The sequence below is a fragment of the Amblyomma americanum genome, chromosome 4 (assembly GCF_052857255.1).
Source record: "Amblyomma americanum isolate KBUSLIRL-KWMA chromosome 4, ASM5285725v1, whole genome shotgun sequence".
Taxonomy (NCBI): Eukaryota; Metazoa; Arthropoda; class Arachnida; order Ixodida; family Ixodidae; genus Amblyomma; species Amblyomma americanum.
Window position 1 is genome coordinate 47,106,903 of NC_135500.1, and position 26,171 is coordinate 47,133,073.

General features: G+C 45.5%; 2 protein-coding genes across 4 annotated transcripts in view; one reads left to right on the forward strand and one right to left on the reverse strand.

Moving 5' to 3' along the window:
• The first annotated feature begins 365 nt into the window (after window positions 1-365).
• Window positions 366-8,343, forward strand: LOC144129481 (uncharacterized). Its single transcript, XM_077663651.1, has 2 exons — window positions 366-1,827; window positions 8,335-8,343. The coding sequence occupies exons 1-2, from the start codon at window positions 631-633 to the stop codon at window positions 8,341-8,343; spliced, it is 1,206 nt and encodes a 401-aa protein (XP_077519777.1). The 5' UTR covers window positions 366-630.
• A 5,949-nt stretch (window positions 8,344-14,292) lies between these two features.
• The window catches only part of LOC144127925 (protein O-mannosyl-transferase Tmtc3-like), a 542,030-nt gene continuing 530,151 nt past the window's right edge, over window positions 14,293-26,171 (reverse strand). For all 3 annotated transcript variants that reach the window (XM_077660929.1, XM_077660928.1, XM_077660930.1), the window contains 2 exons: window positions 25,596-25,780; window positions 14,293-22,409 (listed from right to left, as the gene is read on the reverse strand). In XM_077660929.1, the coding sequence (XP_077517055.1) occupies window positions 22,286-22,409; window positions 25,596-25,780 (309 nt within the window). In that variant the 3' untranslated portion in view covers window positions 14,293-22,285. The remainder of the gene's footprint in view (window positions 22,410-25,595; window positions 25,781-26,171) is intronic.

Sequence of the window (26,171 nt, forward strand, 5' to 3'; positions counted from 1 at the left end):
CCAGCGATATGACGCTTGTAGGACATTTTAGAAATTTTAATTCTCGAGTCGTCCTGCAAATTACAAACTGAGGACATTTTCAGAAGACGTTTGGACGTGACGCCCTCAAAAAATTCTCATAATCTTGTTACGAATGAGGACGTTCTGACCATTTGGGGACATCCTTGTTTGTTGTTATCTGGGTTCTGACAAAACAGGTTTATTCACAATTTTTTTAAAGTTCTGTAAATATACGTTTTCCACGCAACGTTTTAAAAATTTCTCTGACGAGTTTTCTCGGGAGCGTTTTTGCGAGGTTTTTTAACGGCAATTTGTTCCGAACGTATATTTGCACGCATGTCCAAGTACTTTTTGGGGGGGGGCGCTGCGAGCGCGCGACGTGAGCAGACGTGTGTCTCTTCGGCTCCGCCGATTTTCGGCTGGGGCCACGTCCCAAATCATTCTACCCCGGCAAAACTGGCGTCAAACGAGCCGGAAAACGAAGCGGAACACCTGGACTCCGAATTCGTCCAGGTAGGCCGATTTTCTCTAAATTTACGGCCGTTTTTCGACCCACCACGTCGGCGCCGTCGTTAAGCCTAACGGCGTCGCCAACGCCTGGCCTGGTGGAATTGGCCCTCCGAGGACAAGATGGCGACTTCCGCGCAAGAAGTGCGCGGCTACGACCCTGAGGCGATGTTGTGGACCTCGGTGCCCACCACCAGAGATTCAAATTCGACGGTTACTCCCAAAATTCGAAGTCAAGCTTTGCTTCAAGCGGCTGCACGCCGCTCCCAAGACAAAGCCCAGATGGCGGCGTTCGGCGCCGCCCCGGCCGCCGGTTCGTCGGTCGGAAACGTGAACGCTCCCGCGACGCGCGCCACGGGAAGCAAGGCCAAGGCGTTCTCGAAGTGGAAGCCGCGTCCAATGCCCAAACCGACACCTGAAGACTACGTCATATTTATAAAGCCCAGAGAAAGCGTTTCTCTTCACGAGGCGTTCACAGAAACCGGCTACGGCACTGCCATTTCAGCGTACCTCGGGTTGAAACGGGGCCGCGCCATCTCCGTTCTACCCTCACGAGAGCAAAACCTCATCATTGTGCATACCCCGGACATCGAGGCGGCCGACCAGCTTATCGGGGACTTTGCAGTAAATTCCGACAATGGGTCGATCCCGCTTCGGGGTTACCTAAGACAAGACGGCGGCAACATGTGCCACGGCGTGATCGTGGTCCGTAACTCGGACACCACGGAAACTCTTAAAGACCGAGTGTGCTGGCGCACCGGCACCATCCTGAAAATCCGGAAGTTCGGGACATCCAACAAAGCACGCATCACTTTCGCGGGTAAGGAGAAGCCCCGTTACGTACATTATGACAACATGGTCGTCTCTGTGAGAAACTACTACAAAACTATCCCGGCGTGCGGTCAGTGTGGGGTCGTCGGGCATCGCGCTGATGCGTGTCCAAACCTGCGATCGAGCACCTGTGGACTCTGCGGATTCCAAGCTCCGCTAGTGGAGGGGGTGCGGGCTCCTCACAACTGTGTTCCCCGGTGTTCTCTGTGCGGTGGCTCCCATGCCACCAACTCTCGTGACTGTGCAGCAAAATTCCGCACACCCAAGACGAAAAAGAAAAAAACGGCGTCCAAGAAGAAAAGCCGCTATCTTGGGCCTCCCGGCGATCAGCATGGTCAGGAAATCTCCAACACCGAGAACCCACCTACCGGAGGTGCTGCAAAACAACCATCCAAGGTGTCGCCACCACACGGCGGACTGGCGAAACAGTCGACAGAAACGCGCGGTGATACCAGGGCCTGGGTCAACGCAGTCAAAAATGGCCACCAGGTGAGCGGTTCGGGTGGGGCTGCTTCTCTCTCCCCCTTTCCACTCCCTTTCCAAGGGCGCATAGCGCCGAGCAAGATCAAATAGCAGCACTCAGGGCCCAAAATGAGATGCTGCTAAAGAAAATTAACGAATTGGAATCTAAAATCCACCAGTCTTCTTCTCCCCCCTCGCCTCCCGCGGCTGAGGTAATGGAGAGTGAGCTCGTGGTACCGAAGGCGGTAACAAGTTTGGAGGCCGCATTCGAGGCCCGCCTCGGGGCCACAGAGGCCCGATTCGCCGCTATAGAAAATCAAATTTCAATGATGGTAAACTCCATCTCCAAATTGCAAGAGACAATCCCCGCGATGATTGCCCAACAAATTGCGAATTCCTTGCACTCCTCGCGCAGGCCCGGCGATCCCTTACCCGGCAGCCCTCACAAAACTTCTAGACGCACCCCGAGGTAGCCGACGACGACAACTGCTCACTCTCTGGTATGGAGGATACCCCCCTTCTTGCGAGTGTTGGCTCCGGAGCAGTGTCAGTACAACCCCTCCTCAATCTAAATGACCATGGCGAGCAGCCCTAAGATCAGGCGCTCCCCAAGAACCAATTCGGCCACCCCCGTCCAAATTGTCCAGTGGAACTGGCGGGGCTTCCGTTCTCGCGCAAAGAGGGTGGATCTCCGACTTTACCTTTCAACTTTCGATTCTCTTCCCGCGGTGTTTGCCCTCCAGGAGCCAGGGAGTGGCGTCACCCTCACAAATTACATCCCCTTTCAGCAGGACCCCTCTTCCTGCGTCTGCGTGCATAAAAATTATACGGCTAATCTAGTTGACTTGGAACTTTACACAGAATATTCCTATGCGATGGTGACACTTCTTCCGCTCAAGAAACAAGATGCACCACTCCTCGTACTCAACATATACTGTTCCCCCAAACTCAAAAATGTAACCTTCGCAGCACTCTTTAGCCGCGCTCTAAAGGCTGCGGGCAGGGACCCCCTGGTGATTGTGGGCGATTTCAACGCCCACAGTACACTATGGGGATACGTGCGTGAAGAGAAGCGGGGACGCAAGCTAGCGGAACTCGCGTCCACGCTGGGCCTGACTCTTCACGCTGACCCTGCATATCCAACGCGGCTGGGTAATTCCGAGACCCGGGACACATGTCCGGATCTCACCTTTACCAAAAACATTGTACACGCAGAATGAATCAACACCGAGGAAACCCTCGGTAGTGACCACTGCCTTATCAATACCACAGTAAGGACTAAACCATTGGCAAGACCCCACGCACAAGCTCGGCTTCCAGACTGGAATAAGTTCCGGCAAAACTACATCAATTCGGCGTCTATCCACGAACAAGGCTACCACGCGTGGGCACAAGGATTGGTTACACACCTTCGTTCGGTGGAAACACAAATTCAGCTCTCGGAGGCCACTCCGGAGGTGGACAACCACCTTCTGCACCTCTGGGAGGCGCGGCACAGCCTCGTCCGCAGATGGCGCCGCCAAAAACGTAACGGAAAGCTCAAAATTCGTATCGCTGAGCTCACCCAGCGAGCGGCAGAGTACGCGGCCCAACTCGCCGACTCGAACTGGGTAGACCGCTGCAACACGGCGGCCAGACAAATGTCGAGCCGGAGCACGTGGCGCCTTTTCCGCGCCCTAATTGACCCGACTCAAACCCGCGCCGAGACACAAAAACATCTCCAACGAGCTATTCATAGCTTCGATGGAAATACATCAAAATTCGCATGCAAACTGCGCGACCAGTATCTTTGCACTAAGCAGGACCCCGGAGGACCCGCGTTCTCGTATGCAGGTTCAGAGAACGCGAATCTGGATCAACCGTTCCAGTTGCATGACCTCAAGGCGGCCCTAGCTAAAATGAAACGAGGAACGGCACCGGGCATGAACAAGATAACTGTGAAAATGCTTGCTAATCTTCCCGATCCCGCCTACGAAACCCTGCTCGCTTTCATCAACTCGATCTGGCTTGGTGAGGCACCTCTACCAATTGAATGGAAGACCGCCCTGGTAACTTTCATTCCGAAAGCCGGCAAAGCCATAAACACAGACAACCTCCGCCCCATCTCCCTCACGTCTTGCGCGGGAAAGCTGATGGAGACCATGGTGCGGGATAGGCTGTCTGGGTTTCTTGAAAATGAACATACATTCCCAGACACCATGTTCGGTTTCCGCCCGCAGAGGTCCGCTCAAGATGTTCTGCTTCAACTCGACCGAGAAATTCTCAACCCTGTCGAATATCCCTTCAACGATAAGGCAGTACTCGCCCTTGACTTGAAGGGGGCTTTCGACAATGTCACACACGAAATCATCCTGCAACATCTCTCCCAAACGAACTGTGGACATAACACGTTTCAGTACATCAAGCAATCTCTCTCGGATCGACGAAGTTTCATCCGAATACAAGACGAAGAACACGGCCCATATAAACTGGGAACGAGAGGAACCCCACAGGGTGCGGTCCTCTCGCCATTACTTTTCAATCTGGCCATGATGAAACTCCCGGCTCAGCTGGCGAAGGTCGAAGGCATCCAGCACGCGCTGTACGCCGACGACATAACCATCTGGGCCAAACACGGATCGGTTGGAGACATTGAGGCCAACCTGCAGCAAGCGGCGGAGATCGTGGACGATTACGCCCGCCGCTGCGGCCTTCAGTGCTCACCGTCCAAATCCGAATTTGTTTCCTTTCTTCTTTCACTCCCTCCTTTATCCCTTCCCTTACGGCGCGGTTCAGGTGTCCAACGATATATGAGACAGATACTGCGCCATTTCCTTTCCCATAAAACCAATTATTATTATTATTATTATTCGCCCGTCGCTTCAGTGCGCCACCAAAATGGAACTATCTCTGGCCAGCGGCCCGATACCCGAACACGATGAGATTAGAGTACTTGGTCTCCTTATCCACAAACATCGACGGGCTGATACCACACTAGCAAAACTGCGCAAGGTGGGGGACCAGGTGGGCCGGATGGTCCGCCGGGTTTCCAACAAACGCGGGGGGTTACGGTGCAGAGACGCTTTGCGGCTGGCGCATGCATTCGTCACCAGTCGAGTCCTCTACTCGACTCCTTACCTCCACCTGCGCAAGTTTGATGAGAACGCCGTCGAAGGGATTCTCAGAAAGATGTACAAGCGTGCCCTCGATCTCCCGATCACCACATCCAACCAGCGTCTCATGGGCCTGGGGAAGGTTAACACATTCGTGGAGCTCCGGGAGGCGCACTTGACAAATCAATACACAAGGCTTTCAAAAACGCTGTCGGGTCGCCGCCTATTAGCCCGACTACACATCCACCACCCAACACTTACGGAAGAGCGCGTACGCATTCCTGAAATCTGGAGATACGCCCTGCACGTACGCCCTCTTCCGGCCAACATGACACGTGACGACCACAGTGGCAGGCGCCTTGCGCGGGCGGAGGCACTGGCCCGTCACTATGGGAACAAACATGGCATCTTCTACGTGGACGCCTCAGGCCCTCACCATGGGGGGTGGTACACGGCCGCAGTCGTCCACCAAAAAATCGTGGTGAATGGCCTAACGTTCCGAGCTCAAGACATAACACATGCGGAAGAAGTTGCCATCGCGTTAGCCGCCGCAGACCAGGAGTCGCGAGTGATCGTCACCGACTCGAGAGGGGCCTGCAGAAATATTAAACAGGGGTACATTCCTCTCTTTGCGCATCGCATCCTTCAAAACAGTAACTACCTCGGGGCCCCCGCGTCTCGAACGATTGTATGGGCTCCAGCTCATATGGGCCTCGAAGGCAATGAAACGGCAGACGCCGCCGCCCGCGCGCTCACTCTCCGGGCAACGCCTTCAGACCCCTTGGATACGGATCCCGAACCCAATCCGGCCCTCACTTTTCGAGAAATTACTGACTTATTCCAATTCGGCCATGCAATGTATCACAAGCCTTGTAGGGCCTCACAAAGGTGGAGGAACGCACACTCCTCCGCCTTTACACCAAAACGCTGCTGTGCCCGGCAGTTTTAAAACACTTTGATCCTGCCTGTACAGGAGAGTGCCCACACTGTGCGGAGAAGTCTTCGGACATCTTTCACATGGTGTGGGCATGCCAGTCAACCCCGAACCTCGCCCCCAAACCCAACCCCACCCGGGAGGACTGGGAGGCAGCCCTGCTCGGCTGCTCGGACCTAGCAAGCCAGAAGGCCCTGGTCCACCGAGCCCGAGTCGCGGCGGTCGCCAATGGGCTCCTGTAATGAGGGGCCCACCTAGAGATTGCGAGAGGTTGCTCCGGCTACCTCAAGCTTCCTCCCTGAAATAAAGTTTTGCACACACACACACCAAGTACTTGACACAAACGGTCGGTAGAGGAGAACGCCTCAGTGAACCTGAGTCCAATCATGAATTGTTATGCATCTTTTATTTCGGTGATTAGTGCACGATTGAGCTATATAGTCATGTACATGACTCAGCTCCAATTAGCATATAGGATAGTTGCGCACGGCCGTTAGGGCAGCAGGAATGTCCATGCAACAAACGTTGCAAATAGCATACTGACTTCTTGAATGGTGTATTGACTTCTTCAAAGTAAATATACAATAAGAGTAATTATAGCAATATAGAGTGCGCGTCCGACGTAATTTACGTAGTGTATCGTCTTCATGTCAACTGGGTTGACCGACGAGACCAGCACGAGCCCAGTGCCACGGCACGAATCCCCCAAGCTTTATTGCGCGCTCGCATTTATACACAGAAAAGGGGCAACGCCCCTTCGGCTTATCATTTTGTCGCTCGAAGCCAGGCGCGATACGATACACGTAGTATCACGTGAGACAATTTCTACGACTATGCCGGTTTCAAGCTCCACACACACCGCTGGCAGAAACTGATGAAACTATATGGCAGAAACTGATGACGCGTGTTTTCTGGCCTCATTTGCATGTGTATTTACGCTGCAAAGGGCAGCTGCCTGCCTTTGCAGTTTGAGCTATACTGCACATATCTGAGCAAACAAAATCTGCAGCTCTAAAAAAAGCATGGCCACTAAACCTAATGAAATCCCACGGGTTGATTTCAGAGGGTTCTAAATATATAACTACTGATATTGAGTCTATATGCTTCATATAAGCAACCTAGAGTCACTAAATAAAGACTTTATTTAGTGACTCTAATGCAACCCTTTCAAAAAAATAAAATTGTCTAAATATGTTCTTAAAGGGGCCCCGAAACACATTTTCAGTGCATTGTTTTGCTTGTTGGTTGCATAGAATGAGTTATAATGATGCTATTAGCATCGGTCGTACCGCGTATTCTACGATTTTTAATATTTTGATTATCTCGCAAAAGCAAATTTGTGGCGCTGAGGGTGTCACCGTACAGTGGCGGTTTTTAGCAGCGGATATGACATCACTTAACTGGTGGCAGCTTGATGACTAGACAAAGAGTAAATATACTGAAAATTGTGTTAATAACTAGAGATGTTTTGTCAAGTTTTTGTGTTTTATATTACATTAACAAAACCAACTTGTTTGCCCTTGATAAAAGCCCTGTGAAGCAAGTAAAACAAAAATACACCACCAGAGGCTCTGCATGGCTACTTTTTGCATCGAAGGACTGCGCCTCTGTAAACATCCTACGACCCAGCTCTCAACACTTATGGCTACTCTCAATGAATCTGAGAGCGGCTTTGCGGAATCGATCCGATCAAGCCATTGCACTTTATAGGCGCTCGTTTCGGTCCCAGGGAAGGATGCGTTCGTTTCACATTTAACAGGCAGTGCGCATCGTCAGCTTGTGGAGGGTCACCGGGCGGCGGCGCCAGATAGCGCCACATTCCCGTCAACAGCGCGCGCTCCTTGCTCGCCGTGACCAACCAGCGCGCTAGGAGCGACGGGCGATGTAAGGCGGTAAGCAGTATCCGTACGCGCTATGCTAAATGTCTGATATCTTGCGCAGGCTGTCACGCCATCGCAGTATCTCGCGCTCGAGTTCGGATCCATAAGTAAGGGAACGTCACTGATCAGTGTTCCCTTCTGAGCCGTCGACGTGACGATGAAGCATCGCTGGGTCAGCTGGGCGTTCACATGGTTGTTGTAACCATGCAAACGGCGCTGCCAGCGTTGGCATGAACGAGTTACAAAGAACAGGCAACCATGGAGTGCAAACTACCGCCACGTGCTCAGATAGGCTGTTTTTGATTGGTTGCACTAAGTGTCGTCATTGGGAGAGTGTAATGGGAATGGGAAGCTGCGCGAAATTAGAGTTGATGGTAGCATTTTGTTTGCTTGTATTTTGAAATTTCTTCATTGAATAACTCCCGTTCCTATGCATCGATTCTCGTAATTCTTTTTGAGTCAGCATCTGTGTGACCTAAATAATCCATCTGAAGTGTAACCGGCATCCGTTCAAGCAGTGTTTCGCAGCCCCTTTAACGAGTTAATTCTTACGAAGAAGTTTTCTAGATATTTTTTTGACGGAGAATTAGCAGGCATGTAACACCTGTTTTTGCCTCATTGTCTACAGAACATCTGAAGATAGATTTCTTCTAGACATTACCGAATACATTTGTAGACGTTTATTACTCGTTGCATAGCCCTTGTGTTTTGTGGGTTGTTTATTTTCTGATGTTTGATCACTACACGGCGTTCTGTAAGTTTTCACAAGGATACTGAAGAAACCTGAGTATATACACATATCAACGTCATATCATTGACAGAAGAGGGAAGAGCACAGCAGGCTAACAAGAGTGATAAGGAAAAAAACGAAAATCGAAAGCGATCAATATGTGCACTTACGACAGCAGCTGTTGCTTCTGTTGGACTGTTGGGAAGGCAAAGCAGGTAATCAGGTAATTTTGCATATAATATTGCAAAGCATTGATCAAAAGGTATCCCAATTGAGGGCGAGCGGCCATCCGGAGCAGACGTCTTGGCGGTTTTGAAGAACCTTAAAAGGGGTTGCGAAACACCGCTTAAACGGATGCCAGTTACACTTCAGATTGATTCTTTATGTCATACAGATGCTGACTCAAAAAGAATTATGAGAATCGATGCATAGGAACGGAAGTTATTCAATGAAGAAATTTCAAAATACAAGCAAACAAAATGCTGCCCTCAACTTGAATTTCGCGCAGCTTCCCATTCCCATTCCACTCTCCCAATTACGACACTTAGTGCGACCAATCAAAACAGCCTATCTCTGCACGTGGCGGAAGTTTGCACTCCATGGTTGCCTGTTCTCTGTAACTCGTTCATGCTAAGGCTGGCAGCGCCGTTTGCATGGTTACAACAACCCCGTGAACGCATAGCTGACCCAGCGATGCTGCATCATCACGTCGACAGCGCAGAAGGGAACACTGATCAGTGACGTTCCCTTATGGATCCGAAATCGAGCGCGAGATACTGCGACGGTGTGACAGCCTGAGCAAGATATCAGACACATTTTGCATAGCGCGTACCGCTACTGCACCATCGCCCGTCGCTCCTAGCGCGCTGGTTGGTCACGGCGAGCAAGGAGCGCGCGCTGTTGACGTGAACGTGGTGGCGCCCGGTGATCCTCCACAAGCTGATGATGCGCACTGTCTGCTAAATGTGAAACGAACGCATCCTTCTTTGGGACCGAAACGAACGCTTATAGAGTGCAATGCCTCGATCGGATCGATTACGCAAAGCCGTTCTCAGATACATAGCGAGTAGCCATAAGTGTCGAGTGCTGGGTCGTAGGATGTTTACAGAGAGGCGCAAAGTCCTTCGATGCAAAAAGTAGTCAGAGCGCCTCATGTCGTGTATTTTTGTTTTACTTGCTTTACAGTGCTTCTATCTAGGGCAAACAAGTTGGTATTGTTAATGTAATATAATGCACAAAAAACTTGACAAAACACATCTCTAGTTATTAACACAATTTGCAGAATAATTGCTCTTTGTCCAATCATCAAGCTGCTCCTAATTAAGTGATGTCATATCCGCTGCTAAAATTAAACCGCCACTGTATGGTGACACTGTCAGCGCCGAGAATTTGTTTTTGCGAGCTAATTAAAATAAAAAAACTGCACTATACGCGGCATGACCGATGCTAATAGCATCACTATAACTCATTCTATGCAACCAACAGGCAGAACAATGCACTGAAAATGTGTTTCGGGGCCCCTTTAATAAGGGAAGTTACTGGGTAGCAAAAGACTACGAAAACGAGCTACGAGGGATGCCCCGTTTTGTTGCCGTATATTCGTAACGTCTCCCACAATATAGGGAAGGCAGCTAGCAAGTACGGGGTTAAGGCGGTTTTTTCAGCTCATAGTAGGCTCATTTGCATGGAATGTGCAAAAAACGTCAACGGAAATGAAAACCACGAAAAGAAACCTGGATGCAACATCAAACACGAAATCACCTATGTGGCGTGTGACGAAGACGTCATTTACAACATTCCGTTTAGCTGTCAACGAACCTGCGCAGGGCAAACGGGCAGGGACTGCCCCAAAAAGAGGCTTAGAGAACACGAAAGATCATGTGAACAAGTTGCAAAATCCGGGAATCTGGCACTTCATTGCCAACACTGTAAGTGCACCCCAATTCTAAAATACACCAAGATAATAGGCCGTGCTAGAACCATAAGGGAACGCGAAATTACCGAGGGTTTCGCTGTGCATATTTTGGTCCAGATGACGAATGCGTCACCTTGCCTTCGGTCATGTTAGGGAGAACGGAACTAGACTTATTCGTGAGGAACAGTAACCGTAGTTGTCGTAATTAAGCACACATGTTGATCGTTTTCTTTTTTTCGTTTTTTTACACGCTGTGCTCTTCCCTCTTGCGCATATGACGTTATGTGCATTTACTCATATTTCTCCGCACTTCGTCGTGTGTGTTTGTCCCTTTCCCTTTCCATATTTTGCTAGCGCTTACCGATATACCCGCTACCGCCGGTAATTTGTGGCCACCGGGAGGTATGGACCTCCTTCACCCCGCGACGTCACGAAGGTGCGGTGGCGCTGATGTTAGCAGCGACTTTCGCATGGTAGGCAAAACAGGTTCCGCTTGCCCGTGCCTACCGCAGCTGCCGCAGCTACCGGCGGCTGCTTCAAGCCTGTGCACTGCAGATGCAGCATGTATTGACCAGCTGCGTCACTGCTGGATCCCCGTAGTAGCATAAAAATATTAAATTAGCCTCGATAGTTTTCTCGCGCATAAATGCCGCATTCGGAAACTGGCTAACAGGCTTTGGGCCACTGTAGTAAAGCGCGAAGTCTGGGAGTCGATAGGCACTGCCACTCAATGCACTTAATAGCATGCAAGTTATTGCGTTCATTCACCTGAACTTCAGGATAGTAGGCTGATAATTGCTCAAGGAAAAAAAAGACATATGCAGCTGCACACGTACTTATCACCTTGAGCCGGAGTGCACGGGGCGCCGACAGGTTCACTCGCCCCCAAGGAATGCGTTCTTTTGTTAATAGCACACCATGTTTTAATGGCGCGTTTTATGACATTTAATATTTACTTGAAACTGTTTCTTGATATGACGACGTAATTATTTCATTCGAGTAGAAAGAAGTCTGGTAAGTTGTGTCAATCTTGCGCGGTCGCGTTGGTGTGCTTAGAATAGCGTACCTTAAGTGTGCTAAACGCCATATGCTTTTTCACTGCATCATGCAGGTGTCATGTTTCATGAGGTAGTACATGATCGCGAAGCTTGTTTGGAAAGAAGCAGCCGCAGGCGTGCTACTAACAGACACGTGGCGAGATAGAGAGGGGACGCGGCAATGAAAAGTGTTTTCGTTATTCATGCATGCGATATGTAACTAAACTTGGTGCAAATATGAAATTCCTACGCTAGTTTCAGTAATTCCTTTTATTTATAGCTATACCTGGTGCAGTTCTCGGTAATTATAATTAACATCGTCGTCAAGTCCCCCCAAGGTCTAAATAATTGAGTAGAGAGTGCGCAGTTTTTTATGCCAGCATGTGCAGTATTGTGCGTTTTTATCGGTGACACTTTCAAAAATTTCCCCGCCTCAACCGCTGGCTCGTTTGCTGTGAAACTGCACACAGAGCTTGCGTATTATGGTAACTTTTGTATCGTAGCAAGTTTGACAATGGTACTTACTTAGTTCAGGCGCACATGATGCGAAAACGTAAGCGTCTACGAGAAATCGGCGAGCCAAAACCCGCAGACGACGCTTTTTGCTTTTTCGCTGAAGGGCGGCAGTGGCACCATCTGTTTGCAGTAGCGCAAAGCGTCACGACAAGGCCGTCGAGGAGAGCGTTGCAAGGAGCGCGGGCCGTTTGAATATCCGTTCCTGTCGTTTCGTCTGCTTCTACTGAAGCGCTTACAACATTTTCGACTAATTAAGCGGAAAAATATCAGAACAAATGATTTAACGAGGCTTTACATTTTAAAGAATATTGTTTGCAATGCACGTGTAGGGAATAAAATCGAGAGATTTATTACGTTCCTCAACGTCTCAGGAATAGTTTGCGACAAATGGAATCATTTTATTTTCATGCGAATTACGAAGGTGAGTGATCCAGTCACAGAAAATGTGAGAGGTCGCAAAACGAACCTTAAAGTTTATTCCCTCGTTTATGGCATCTTCGCTTTCGCTTTGGTCAAAGAAATGCGGCACTGAAATCAAAGAAATTACCTCACAATTTTTGACGACCACACTTCTAAAAAGCGTAATTTATAAATTTGTACTCAATATTTTGCTATAATTTTTCGTCACGAAACTAGACTTCAGGGATATAGGAAAGAAAATAATTCTAGAAATCAACAATTTTCACCAAATCGACCAGCTTAACAAGAGGACAAGTTGGCCTGGCTGGTGCGTGGTCATGCGGCTAAAAACAGCGCTTAGCGAGACAGGAGATCAGGGACACGACGCTGTCCCCACTTTTCGCACAGCGCGACACGTACGTATGTCAGCAGACGATGAGCGCATGTCTGCTCCGACGAAACAAGGCCAGCACTTCCCCTCACTATTGTCCCGAAGTAAAATCATTCCGGCTAGTGCAGAGTGTCAAAACTTGTTTTATTCAATGCCTAGCGCATAAATAAACGGCAGGAACGCTTTCTACACGTTTACTGCTAACCATATGTACAATACAGTGCAAACTATTTCTCTTTATAGACCGCACGTGGCCAACGCGAGCTCGTGTACTTCAACAAGTTACTAAGTTGGAAGGAGCCGCCGCGGTGGCTGAGTGGTTATGGCGCTCGGCTGCCGGCCCGAAAGACGCGGGTTCGATCCCGGCCGCGGCGGTCGAATTTCGATGGAGGCGAAATTCTAGAGGTCCGTGTGCTGTGCGATGTCAGTGCACGTTAAAGAACACCAGGTGGTCGAAATTTCCGGAGCCCTTCACTACGGCGTCCCTCATAGCCCGAGTCGCTTTGGGACGTTAAATCCCCCATAAACCCATAAAACTAAGTTGGAAGCATCGACCATTGCTATGATTCGCAGAAACTGGACACGCGCCTACAAGCCTTGAAAACCCGCGCTCAACACCTATCCGCGACGCCACTCCCCGACCTTTTGCCTACCACGAGCTCGCTAGCGACTGCAACGCCATCTCGTTTGTTTACAAACATGCAGGAGGTTTCACCCTCCTGGCTTGGTTACGTGGCTGGTCAAGCCGCCGTCGCTAGGAGTAGGCGCGAAGCGCAGAAAAACGAAACCGAAACTAAGGGGCGGACTGTTCTCGTAGAGGGAGTACTTCGTTTTTCGTCACTCCTGCCGTCATGCTCACGTTAGAAGTGCCTGAGCATGAAGGAATGTGCCTGCTCGATTCTACGACTTCGAGCTCAAGTTTTAAGGTGGTTTTAAGTAAGGCTATTTTGACGGTCTCTTGCTGCTCCAGTCAAACGCAGATGGTTAATATTAACTGTTGCGAGGCCCGCAGCGTCCGAATTAGCGAGCAACCGATGCACTAAACTTCGATGCGCGATGCGAATTATCCTGAGTACCGAATTACCGTCGAATTAAAGAACTTTCGCCGTATTTGAATGGAAAAATAAGTTCACTGGTATGGGATATGCTAGGCACTGCAGGCAGCTGGAGGTGACTGGGAGAACCACAATTAGCCCAGTTGGTGACGATGAGACTGATGTTAAATGACAGGCAGCAAAAGTTTCGCGACTTATTCTGCTTGACGTACATGATTTGAGAATGCGAAACATTCAAGACACAGCAGACATACAGTGGAGGAAAAAGTGCACGCTTACCCATTTGTGTCGCACTTTTCTTGATTAACCTTAAAACGCACACACCCAATTTTCCAAGGTTCTGGCCTTCTATCTGTTGCTATGCACAAATTGTTGGCTGAATTTCAGAATACTGCAAGCAGCTTAACTGCATGGTTCATGGCATTCCAATTAAAGAGTTTTCCTCAAGAGAGCCAGTGTTCGAAAAAGGAAGGAATGGCCAGTCAGCTTCCAAGTACGTACTCAATCAGTGCTGATCTTTGAAACATGCATGCTTCACTTCAGTGCTCAGGAAAAAATCCATTTATTGCAGCCTTCATGTATGCATACAATGCAAAAGCCACCATAGACCAGAAATGTAACAATCACATTAAAATCCTATCACACTCTGGAAGACTCTGGAATACATCACAAAACACAGAATAATGCTCATGTTCTGCAAAGCCTCCTGTTAAAAAAAAAAAAATCAACAACAGTTGTTTCTAGAACACATTGGGAACTTCCTGGTCCCAGTTGTGTTTCTGAAAACTCTGGTGCACTTCTAAATGCCTAGATGAGGTGCAGTATAATTTCTGCACTATTATGATACAGGTGCTAACAGCAGCAATACCAGAATAACTTGCTAATGTATATATTATGCTCACTGGTATAGCTGCACCAGGCACAAAAATCTGCTTTTCGTGATGCTCTGCACTGAAGGATGGAAATGATATGTACAGAAAGAAAAATGAACACAAAAGTACTGATTTTAGAAGTCATGACAGTTACATAACATTCCGCAAAGTAGCACAACTGACTGGTCATGTGTTAACAGTTGAAGGCAAAAGTGCACAGAGTTAAGCAGCAAACCTATTGAAATGAAACTGAACAAGGATCAACTGCACCGATCCAAGTCACTAGCATGCTCAACTAAATGTATCGGCCAATTAGCCTTTCTGGATTTCTCTGGCTATAATGTTGCCACTGCCTTGAGCACACAATTTATTTTAGGAAAGAGTTCTTTAATTTACTGCATTCCTCGTTACTAACACCTACACAAACTCTTGAACATACTAATTTGGGCCAGTTGGTGCAGCATACTCAATGGGAAATAAAGCAGAAAAGAGAGTGAACGAAGAGGAGAGCACAGAGGCGCAACTGAAAACTAATTTTTTTGCAAGGAATTGTAAATTGCTGAATTGATACTGAAAACACAGGCAATACAGAAGTCGCCCACTTCCTTTTCCAGATCAGTCTTTATTCTCTTCTTTTGATGTGTGCAGTTGATGTTTTTGAAGAGTTGAGACATTTGCTAGTTCCTTGAACACGGTTTTAGAAACAGCAATACTTAGTGACAACATTAGCAGTGTATACAATAAATTTTTAAAGAATTTGTGGTAGCAGGAAGGGCCGAGTTTGCGTTAGTAGCCCTTGGGTGTGTTGCTTATTTAACAATTAAGTTCTGTAGGTTGCCTAGCCCTAATGTTTCTGCAGTGATGAAAGGAAGACAATTAAAAGCTGATTGAGAAGAAAGGAGTGACTTTTGCTTGTTACCTGTGTTGTGTTCATACTGGTTTTAAAAATGAGACGTTAGTAGCACCTCAGCTGTCCTTTCTCTCATCCTGTCTTCTATGTTTTTCTTTTTAATAAAGTAACAGCTGCACTCATGAAGCAGTCCAAAATGCTATGCATGGTCAGCTCTTGAAGACGCAGCACTGAATGCTGTCTTCATTGAGAAATGCCGCACATCAGTAAATAACCAATGCAGTTTCCATTTTTGAAATCCACAGCAAACATCAAGAATAACAAAACTGTGACTCCCTGAATGCAGTATGAAAGTAAATGAGCACCAAAGCGGCAATGCAATTTTGTACAATTTTGTACAAACGATAGAAATTTTGTACATCGATGAGCACACTTGTAGTACAAGGACAGCTGTGAACTTTCTAAAAAAAAATGCATGCACACACACACACACGTGTGCATGCATGCACGCACGTGCACACACACACAGACACAAACAGATTCCCAAAATGTTAGCTGAATTCATCAAGGACATGATTCCTAATAAACTAACATCTGGAAGGTCTGTTGCTTGGTCCCATTAACTGCTCTGGGCTTGAAATTTGGAAACCATTTAAAAATCTAAATAAAATACATGCAAAAAATGTAAGCAAAAGATGAATTTCACTTTCAGTAACTGAAAGTTAAGATAATCACCATTCTTAGATAAATAAGGGTAATTATATCAATACCACACTCTGCATAAGCAGTGTTTGAAGAAATAAAACTGTCATAAATTTCCCGCAAGAAAGGAAGAGGCCATGCAGATGAATTTTAGGGAAGCCTACATTTTCAGCAGCATTTTCACCCAGAGAACATCATGCCCAAGTTTCAAAGTGCACATAGCTGTTATGTATTTAAAATTGCATGCTCAAACAGGTTCAAGGATTATTTAGAGTTTGATTACATTATCATAGGTAAGTATTTCACAGCTGTACATGCCAAACGTAAATTTTGGAGTCAGTGCATCTTCACAAATGCGTAACAAGACTACACTCATTATTAATCATGACACAAATAAAACACAACTACCCGAAATGAGTGTGCACCTGTATGTGTACACATCCTGTAAGTGCATAGCTCGTCATTGTAATGGATGCACAAGATGTTGAAGTATTAGCAACAAGTTTACAAATTCCCTATGGCACCACAACATTCGTTGTAATAATTTCTGATATACAAGACTACACAGCTCTGTTTCTCAAATCTAGCTGCTATAAGATGTACCAACACATAGTCGTTCATTTACAGGTGTGCATGAGGTACAGCCTGGTCCATCATAAAGGGAAAGATATTGCACCGAACACCCGATACTGCCACTGGTTCTGCGCACAATTTGACCTGTGTAAAGAGGCTTGTTCCTCACGAGAAAATTAATGCAGGCATTGACAAGCAAAGTTCTTCGTTACACTTGAAGGGTTAACACCTGGTTAAATACCAGTTAACAGTTATCTTTACATGATACCAGTAAGGCTGAAAACTATTTTCACAATATTAAGTTTGCCTTAAAAAAAAATGCAAAGTTTGGTATCAGTTTGAAGTGTATGGAATTGTGCACAACCTATTGGAACAATGAAACAGCAAAGAACTGTACTACATTTTTAGGAGTGTTTTAAGCAAATAGGAAGTTAATGTCAAACAAATACCCTATTTCTTGATGAGAATAGTGGCAGACAAGGGAATGAAAATTGCAGTACTAAGCAATGCCCAAATTGTGAACAGCCTCCAGGAAACGCTCCACGCGAAAAACATTCTTTAAGCATGTAAAACTTCACTGCAGAAAAAGACAAACAGGAATGAAACTCATAAGTAATGATCGTAAATGTAAATCTATGCATGCTGATGACCAAGTATGTTGGCTTAAGGAACAAGCAACAACGCCACAGATCGGCTTTCCTTAGGTAGAATCCATTCCAAGCATGTTGCATTTAGAATGCAACTTTGAAGTCACGTCGAGTATTAACTGGTGAAAAGTTTTCCAGAAGACGTCCACACTATGACCTGGAAGCTATAAGTGTAAGAAATACAAAGAATGGTTTGAAGCAGAGGGACAATACCATTAAACGTAGCTTCTTTGCTCTTTGTTCCTTTTATTCTAATGCATACCAAAGTGACAGCAGTATTTAAGGCTGCTTTGTCAACGATATAATATCATAGTGGGCAGATCAGCTATACTGTAGACTGGTGCAGTAGTTGTTTTTTAAGGGTAAAACATGCTGCCTCTACAAATAAAGACCTCTTTGCAAACAAAATGTAAAAAGATAGGAGTATTTACAAAATATTGGTAGGCATAAAAAAAAAAAAGTAGCATTTTCTTCTGAAGTGTGTTCTGTAGTGCGTTTTTCAATTTAGTTTTTCAATTTAGTTCTATTTTCTGGTTGGTTGCTTGTTCTTTGTATAACGATGTTAAAATAACCATGTTCTGCTTGCTTCTTTTTCCCACCTTAGTTATGTAACCTCCCTCACATAATACTCGAGTCGGAGCCCGTGAGGTATTTGAATAAAAAAAATAAAAAAATCTTGTAATTCTTAACTGTGCACAGTAGGGGCCCTGAATTCTCTTGTGTTATCAGAAGTGAAATAAATATCAAGTGCCAGGCTGGCCAACATTGAAGGGACACTGAGCTCAGCTGCATTTAATTACTATCCTTTGCTAAAATCGGCCCTCTGGCTCTTTTAAGGTGTGTTGACATTTTTCCGGGAGTCAATCCCCATTTATGGTTGAGAAAATTTTTAAATTTTTACCGCTGCTTGATTCAAGCTGGAGCCGTCAACACCAAGAAGGAGTGGTTGCTGCTGTTTTGGAGTGACTGGAAGTATAGCATAGCCACTGGCATGCGGGAAAAAACTGAAAATGTCGACACATGCATTTACTGGCGAAATTGGCGGGTAATGGCGAAACCTGCATTTCCTTCTTTGGTCTTTTTAACTTATAAAAGCTCCATTTTTAATGAGAGTCATCTCTCCTGTTGTCAGTATGTCATAGGCAAACTTGAATTTGTGCTCGGTGTTCCTTTAAAAGAAAAACGATACGAAGGTCGCAAAAGTTCAAAAAAAATTTCAGACTTGGCTACAAAAGCAACAACGTTGCCCACATAACCAAGCTCTAACGTTGGCAGCTGCATGCTTCAATTTTTTCCATGACATCACTGCCGCGTGATGACAGGTCTCAGGTGCAGCAATTAGCACCTCCTTAAAACTGGCACTAAGCACTAAATTAGTTGAACTTTTTATGAGTACCAGGCTGAACAGTTGTTGCTTATCAGTATCGCCTTTGCTGGTGATCATTCGTGCAGCCATCATGGCCAGGAGCTGCGTAGCAAAGGTTGAAAACGTGAAAGGGGAAGCAGACTGGCAACACACGTAGCCTGCAAAAAGCATGCAAGCCACTAGAGGCAAAAAGTATTGTTGGTACAAACCGAGGATATTGAAAGTGCATGTTCTGCTGTCAGCAATAAATTAAAACAGCACGCGAATCAAAAGTGTACACGAGAAGGGTTCATGCATGACCATTTGCCACCAAGGGATCATCATGCACATAAAACGTTCACAAAGCACAACAAAACTTGGCATGTTTAATCACTGTAAGGAAAATAACAGGTGTATTCAGACATATCAGTTTAACCTCAGTCACTCACTTAACTCTGCTCGGTACATCTTAGGAGACCTGCTGTGATTAGTAACAAGTACATATATTGATGGCCATTTCCCGACCCAAGAAACACATCTAAAAACAAGAAAAAATTGGTAGGGAAAGCTTAAGTAAAAAGAAACTGTATTGTAGCAATAAAATAATGCAAAAGCATCTGTGAATAAAGTGAAACTCCTCACAAAGGTAGGGGACGGCAAATGGAGTAGAAGGTAAACAAAAAGGGAAGCTGTCAAACAGTTTTTAGAGAACCGCATTCCAGTTCAAGTTTTGCTTGAATCCAAGTAAATATTTGATATGTGACTACTTACTGCTCATAAATCGCCCAGACTAAGTGAATGCAGCTCTGAATCTTCTCTCATGACAGCTGTGAGTGCAGTGAATTCCACAGGTAAGGAAAAAATTTGTCATGCTGTCACTTCTTGCCGTAACCACTGGACAACGCAGTCTTTCAAGGTGCAAAAACCATACACAATTCATGGTGATGCGCAAGATTTCACAGCTGTTGTGGATATCATAAGCCTGTAAACAAGAAACAACAGAGAAGAAACAGCATCTTGTATATAGGTGTGAGCTGCCTACAACCGAGAAAAATGGAGTAACTGATCCTTTAGCAGACCCTCCAATAGAAGCAGGGTATGCTGCTGCACAAGCAATGAGGTGGATTTCCATCACAAATAATGCGATAATAAAGTTGACAACAGAAGCACATTCCCATTTGAAAACATGAAGTTCTTGCAGTTACCAAGCTTTTTAACCGAGGTTTTCACCTCCTCTAATGAAAAACCTCAAAAACTCCGGTACCATGTTTAAAAGCCTCCTTTGATTGCTAACTGCATCAAGTGACTATCCATTAAAGTGGAAATATGCCTCTGTCACCAACAGTAAACTTTCCGTACATTTAGTGATCAAAACTTGCCCCGGGACTTGGGCGGCCCACCCCTCCTCTAAAAGGGGGTGTGACACAACTGTTTACACACTTTACACTCACTTATAGGATAATTCATGATTAGAGTGTACTGAGATAGACTGTTTACTTCTCACCAGTTCTAAGGATCCCAATTTAAGATTCCTAGTTGAGTTTATTTTTCCCAACTACAAAAAATCCTTGGCAAAACGACAAAGAAAACTTTTCTAAAAGAGGCTGGCTACTTAAAATGGTCACTAGCTGTGATATGTTTCACGGGAGCAACGCTCTGCATGAAGGTGAACTAGGTGCTGAGGTATATTCAAGTGGGAACCATTGAAAGCAGGGACAAAAATTTCTTTAAAAATAAAAGCCACATTTAAACCCATTTAAAAATATGAAAGCAGAGAATTTTCCTCTGATTTTGGATACAAAAACTAATTGGTTTAAACTAATGAAAAAAAGCAAACATTTCAGTAAGCTAGATAATAACCAATATTTTATGTTTAACATGGTGAAATGGTAAATCCTGCCCTTCCATTACAGCATTTTATTCTTGGCTACATCTTCTAAAATATGCTTTTCTTAAAAAATATGACAATGAAAACATTTATGGAAGCTTTTCTGAGCATTTATATGCATAGTTGGGAAGTGATATGATGGTTTCAGTGCCTATGGGCAAGCTAACTTTTACAGTTTTGCAAAAGAGATGCTCTACAGATAAATGATATGCTGTGCTCTCTTATTCATTAGAAAAAGAAAAGCTCTTTCCTGGCCTCAATAAGCTTAAAAAAAATGGAAGACGTTTCACTTTTTCGAATTTCTAAAGAAGAAGGTCTCGAAGTGAAACGTTGAAGGTCCTAAACAGAAATAAACCATAAAATAAGAAATTTTGAGCACACATAATGCTGACAGACAGAAACTGGATGTGAGTAACGAGTATCTGGTACAAGCAGCTGAATCAATGTACAGAAAAAAAATTCAGTGATCAACTGTGCATGCACATTGAGTAACTTCCTTGAAATACACAAGTTAAAGTTTTTTTTTTCTTTTGGCTTAAACAGCGAAAAATCTCACAGTTCGTAAAATCTCGTAGCCACTGCAATAATGGCAACTGTGGTCACAGATGGTCCAAACCTGTACAGGATGTGTGTTCAATTTGGAACACCTGTACAATGTATTAACAAATTACGTATAAGTCGCCTGGCCTTAACCAAAGCTAGGCGTGTCTTTAATCACCCTTTCAGCCACTCATGTGCAGTGTACATGTGAGTCATCTCAAAAATATACTGGATATGGCCCCTTTGCCATGGTTTAGGCTATTTTACACTGTACAAATTTAAGACAAACCAAAGTGCTTGTCCCATAGACAAGCACTATCTGTGCTTCATTTATCAACATGGTCAACATACTACTTGCTGCATTCACACAAGAAATCTCTTGGATGTTTGTTGAGAGCTAACATTTTCACACATGTAGGCATCCATCAAAAGTAGTTTCCATGACACATTTGAATTTTTCGGTAACCTTATAAACAGAACATGCATACCATGTCTGTGATTATATTCATGAACTATATACAAACTGTGCGAGTATATGTGGATGGATTTCTTAGTATTTTTTTTAAGTCTGCATTATAACAATTATGAAAACTATTATCCTTGCTCCGTGCAGCCAAGAGAGCGCAAGCATTTTTAACTTCTAAACTGTTAACAGCCATCATCATCTAAGTCTACCATCTCAACACTGAAACTGTGGCACACAAACACTGCTATTACGAATAACTCCCTGAAACAATCATTCCCATTCCCCATTCAATCAGAAGCCCAGCTTTGTCACTGTTAGAGATAAAAGGCTGAGAAACCATGCTGCTCTACTGACCAACCATGCTGACTACAGTAAATGCCGCAGCACGTTAGATGCACTAGTGCACCAGTAAACGATACACATCTAACCTCCCCAAGATTAATCATGTAACAAAAAAGGACTGTAGGGATAAGTCTACCACCATCAACAAAAAAATTTAAACCGCGCACTGTAAAATTGCACTTCTCATCCACACGAGCCATTGATAACGGCTCCAGAGAAGGGTGTCCTGTCTTGCTCACAACACTGTTGCACAGACACTTGGCACAAATGACCCTGTTCATAAGTTAGGAAGTATGCAGCCATGGTTCTCGTTACGTGGCTCTGCTGGCAGTTTGTGTGGCTTGCTTCAGCTTTGAAGGTGATGCTGTGGTTGGTTGTGCAGCTGCAGATGCAGAACCTGCGGCTGCTCCTGTTTTCTTCAGGTGCTCTTGATATCTGAAGCGTTAAGAGAGACAGAATCAAGCACACATGAGCTACAGTCTCTAAAAGGAGTATGCCTTGGACATTAAAGGATGCCGGTCCGCAAATATCCTCCAGCAAGAATTTTTTTAACGCGCTTTGTAAAATGTGGGTTATCTGTAGTTAAAATTTGTTCAGCATTATATTTAGATTTATTATGGCCTGCATGTTCCGAGACAGCACATGATATCCTGTGGATGTATGATGAATGTCCACTAACTACTAAAGTAATTACAGTTAAAACCCAATTTAACAAAGTGAAGAGCAGCCACAAATTATTTTGTTAAATGGGAAAAATCATAAAATCAAGGAAGGCATTTTTCTGCCCTTCGAAATCTGAATTAAATGGTAACGTAGCGGCAGCCAAAAGCAATACCGCAGCATCGTATCTGCCGGCAACCCACACTTGCATGTATGAAAAGTCCAAGAAAGCTGCCCAAATTACTTGAGCGTGAAAGCGCCATCTGGTAAAATAGATTCGAAGTCAAGGTGGGAAGCACCGCCAACTGCCGAGTCCTTTGTTCTGTGCAGCAGCGCAGCTTGCAGCCCCATCAAAACAAAAACAAAACCAGGGCCATGTCTTGGCTGCCTAGCTGTTACTATAGGCATGCTGCCAACAAGCTGCGAAACATTGTACCAAAATAAATGAGAAATCATCTTTTTTTACTCAGTTATTCCTGGAAGACTTCATTAAATTGAGTTTAATGGTCGTTCATTTTGTTGTTTCAGGTTATTGAGAACATTGAACTCTATGAGTACTTGCAGGCGAACCAAAATATGTTTGTTAGATTGGAAAGTTCGTAAAATCGGGTTTCGTTATATATTGAGTTTTAACTGTATTATGATAGCTTGCCAAGGTTTGTCCTCAAGCTAGAAAAGTATATAATGACAAAGCTAGAATTGCATGCCCCAAATGCACACATCAGATAGTAGGTTCAATCATAGTTTACCTCCTCCGAGGCTGTTCTTGCATATTTCTAAACTGGTGTTTGCAACAGTCTGTTTCATATAACTCGGTGATAGTCGTGTGTAACAACAACCATTTAGCAAGATATGTGCTGAAAACCACTGCAGGGTGCAGTTGGCTGCAGAAGTTTACAGGCCACAGTAGCTATGAGAAAAACTGAATTTCTAAATTCTGCATCCCAGTCTAAAGCTTCAGCAACCAATTACAGCAGTCAATACAACTCCAGGCTGCATACCTTAGCTTTTTCACAATTGTCACAGCCTTTGCACTTCGGCGGCTCCTGGCAGTAAAGAAAGCCCGCTGTGCGTTCATCAAATGGCCCTTGCGCTCAAGCAGCAATGCCATGTTGTCACTGCGACGTCTGACAGGCCTGTTTGTAATGTGAATGATGTCACAGGCCAACCAAACATATACAGTGGAACCCCGTTCATACGTTTTTCACCGGACCGGGAAAAAAAACGTAACAGCCAGGAAAACGCAACAGTGAGGAAAGCTCCAAAAATGAATGAAAAAGTGCAGTTTCAACTATAGACAATTTATTTCCACAGAGTGCGCTTAGGACTTTAAAAAGTTCAGAATGGTGGCTTGCCGTTTTTGCCACGAGCCTGCATTGCTTTCGGGCCGAAGAGCGCGGCATTTCCCTCTATCTTGGCACGCTTCGAGACGATGCTGTTAAGCGTCGAGGGTGGGAGACCAAGGTCTTTGGCAATGTCAACTCTCTTCCGCGCTGCCTGCCTGCGACTGCGTTTAATGCATCCAGCTTTTCCTCAAGGGAAAGCGCCTTCCGCTTGCGCGACGCCGTCTAAGTACAAGTTCGACGTTCACGAGGCTTAATGCACAATGACGATAGCATGATAGAAGAGGAGTCGACCCGTTCAACAACCATGCGGCGACTGTAAAAGTGAGAGCATTTTTCATGAACAGCCACCTAGTGGTGGCCTCTCGAACTGGCGTGCGGCTTCTTGCAGCCAGTTCTATAGCCAAGCCCGGCCAAAACTCGCCAAAAGTCAAAATGGCGGTCGCACCGCGTTACCTACTTCAGCCCAGGCGTGTTCGGGGTGCTAAGTTGCGACGTATCATGTGGGAACGTTTTCACAGCTACTACGTAACAACGGGGTTCCTTATACATTGGATCCTATGGAAGCTATGCCGGGACTGGATGAAAACGACGTAGCAGACGGGAAAACACAGCAGCGAGGAACGTAACAGCGGGGTTCTACTGTATACGCTGCATGTGCCCCGCATCATTTATACAGAGAGACAGGTGCTGTACTTGGCATTCGACGGATACTGTGGCACTTGTAATACAAGGATAGAACAAAAAGGAAGACATATGTGCTACCTTTCAACCAGTTTTCATTCAATGCATGGCAGGCTTTTATAAACAGCAAATCATAACCTCCCCTATGCATTTATACACATGCTTTTTTCACTGTGCATAAAAACCTGTGAATAGATTGAATCTATTCATTCTGTCCTCTGTTACGAGTGTTACAGCATTCGTCATGAGCAACCAATTCACTAGAACCACCACCCTGATCAACATTTGATTTCCCTAAGAACTGCCTGCTGGCATAGGCACACAAGTTCATGACCAGGGCAATCCTGCTTAGCAACAAATTATCACCTACTATCTTTTCTCTATTCCACTTTTAGTGCGCACTAGCACTAGATGGGTCACTAAAGCCATTATGTCCGGGTGAGTCCTCCACCTGCCTACCATGGAAGGTGGTGTTTAAAGATTTCCCTCCCTTCACCTGCCGATTGAGAGAGGGAAATCCTCCTGGCAGAGGAGAGGATGGAGAGGCTGTACTAAGAATGACTCCAAAAATATAAATATGACTCAGAATGGCTCAGCAAAACTAAATACATCTGAAATTGCTGCAGAGGAGCAGTGACACGCGGCAGTAGTAGGGATATTGGCAAAACGCCATTCAAGATATGAGAGAATGTGCCAAATGCGCGCCACCCCATTCTTATTCTCTTAATTATTTCACTCTCGTGATCCAGATCTGCGGTCACTACAAGGGCAAAAGTGCTAGCACACCTAAGTCGCATTTAGATCAACCAGGTAAATCGGCTGCCAATTTTTTTTACCCCCTCCCCTCTGCATTTCCTTTATGGTTCAGCCTTCTTTCCTGTCTTTTGCCCTTCCCTCTCCATAGATGTAGAGCAGCTCAGCTGGGGACACTAACTTGCGTATGCGGTTGCGCACGATGGCCAGGTGTTTGGCGACATAGCTCTCGCCCGGGGCAAGCTTCAGCGCTCGGAGGAGGCAGGCCTCAGCCTGGTAGAGGGCACCTCGTTCCACCTGCACCACACACAGGTTGTGCAGTGCCTGCACGTGGTCAGGCTGCAGGGACAGGATGCGCTCGTAGCACTGCAAATGCACACAATGCAAGAACATGGGCAATCAGCAATAATCTATAAGACCAGAAGTGCCTGCAAGGAGGAAACACTCACGGCTTTGAACTAAGGACATGTGTTGAAGTTAGACTCCTACGCATACATGGTTACTTCCTCCAATTTTCTATTGCTCCCTACAGTTTCACAGATGGCAACATTTTCAGAGTTCAAACCATGAATTCTAACACAAAAGTTAAAACAAAAATTCTGAGGGCACTTACGTCTGTTTACGTGGAGGAATGTAAAAGCATGAAACTTTCTAGAATGCTGGTTTTTTTCACAATTCCAGTACGCATTCTATTTATTTTTGTCATTTATTTCTATTTTTAATTTTTGTGTTTTTTTATTTTTCATTTATTATTTTT

Excerpts from the sequence above, each read along its gene's own strand:
- LOC144129481 (XM_077663651.1), top strand. The coding sequence starts at position 631 with ATGGCGACTTCCGCGCAAGAAGTGCGCGGCTACGACCCTGAGGCGATG.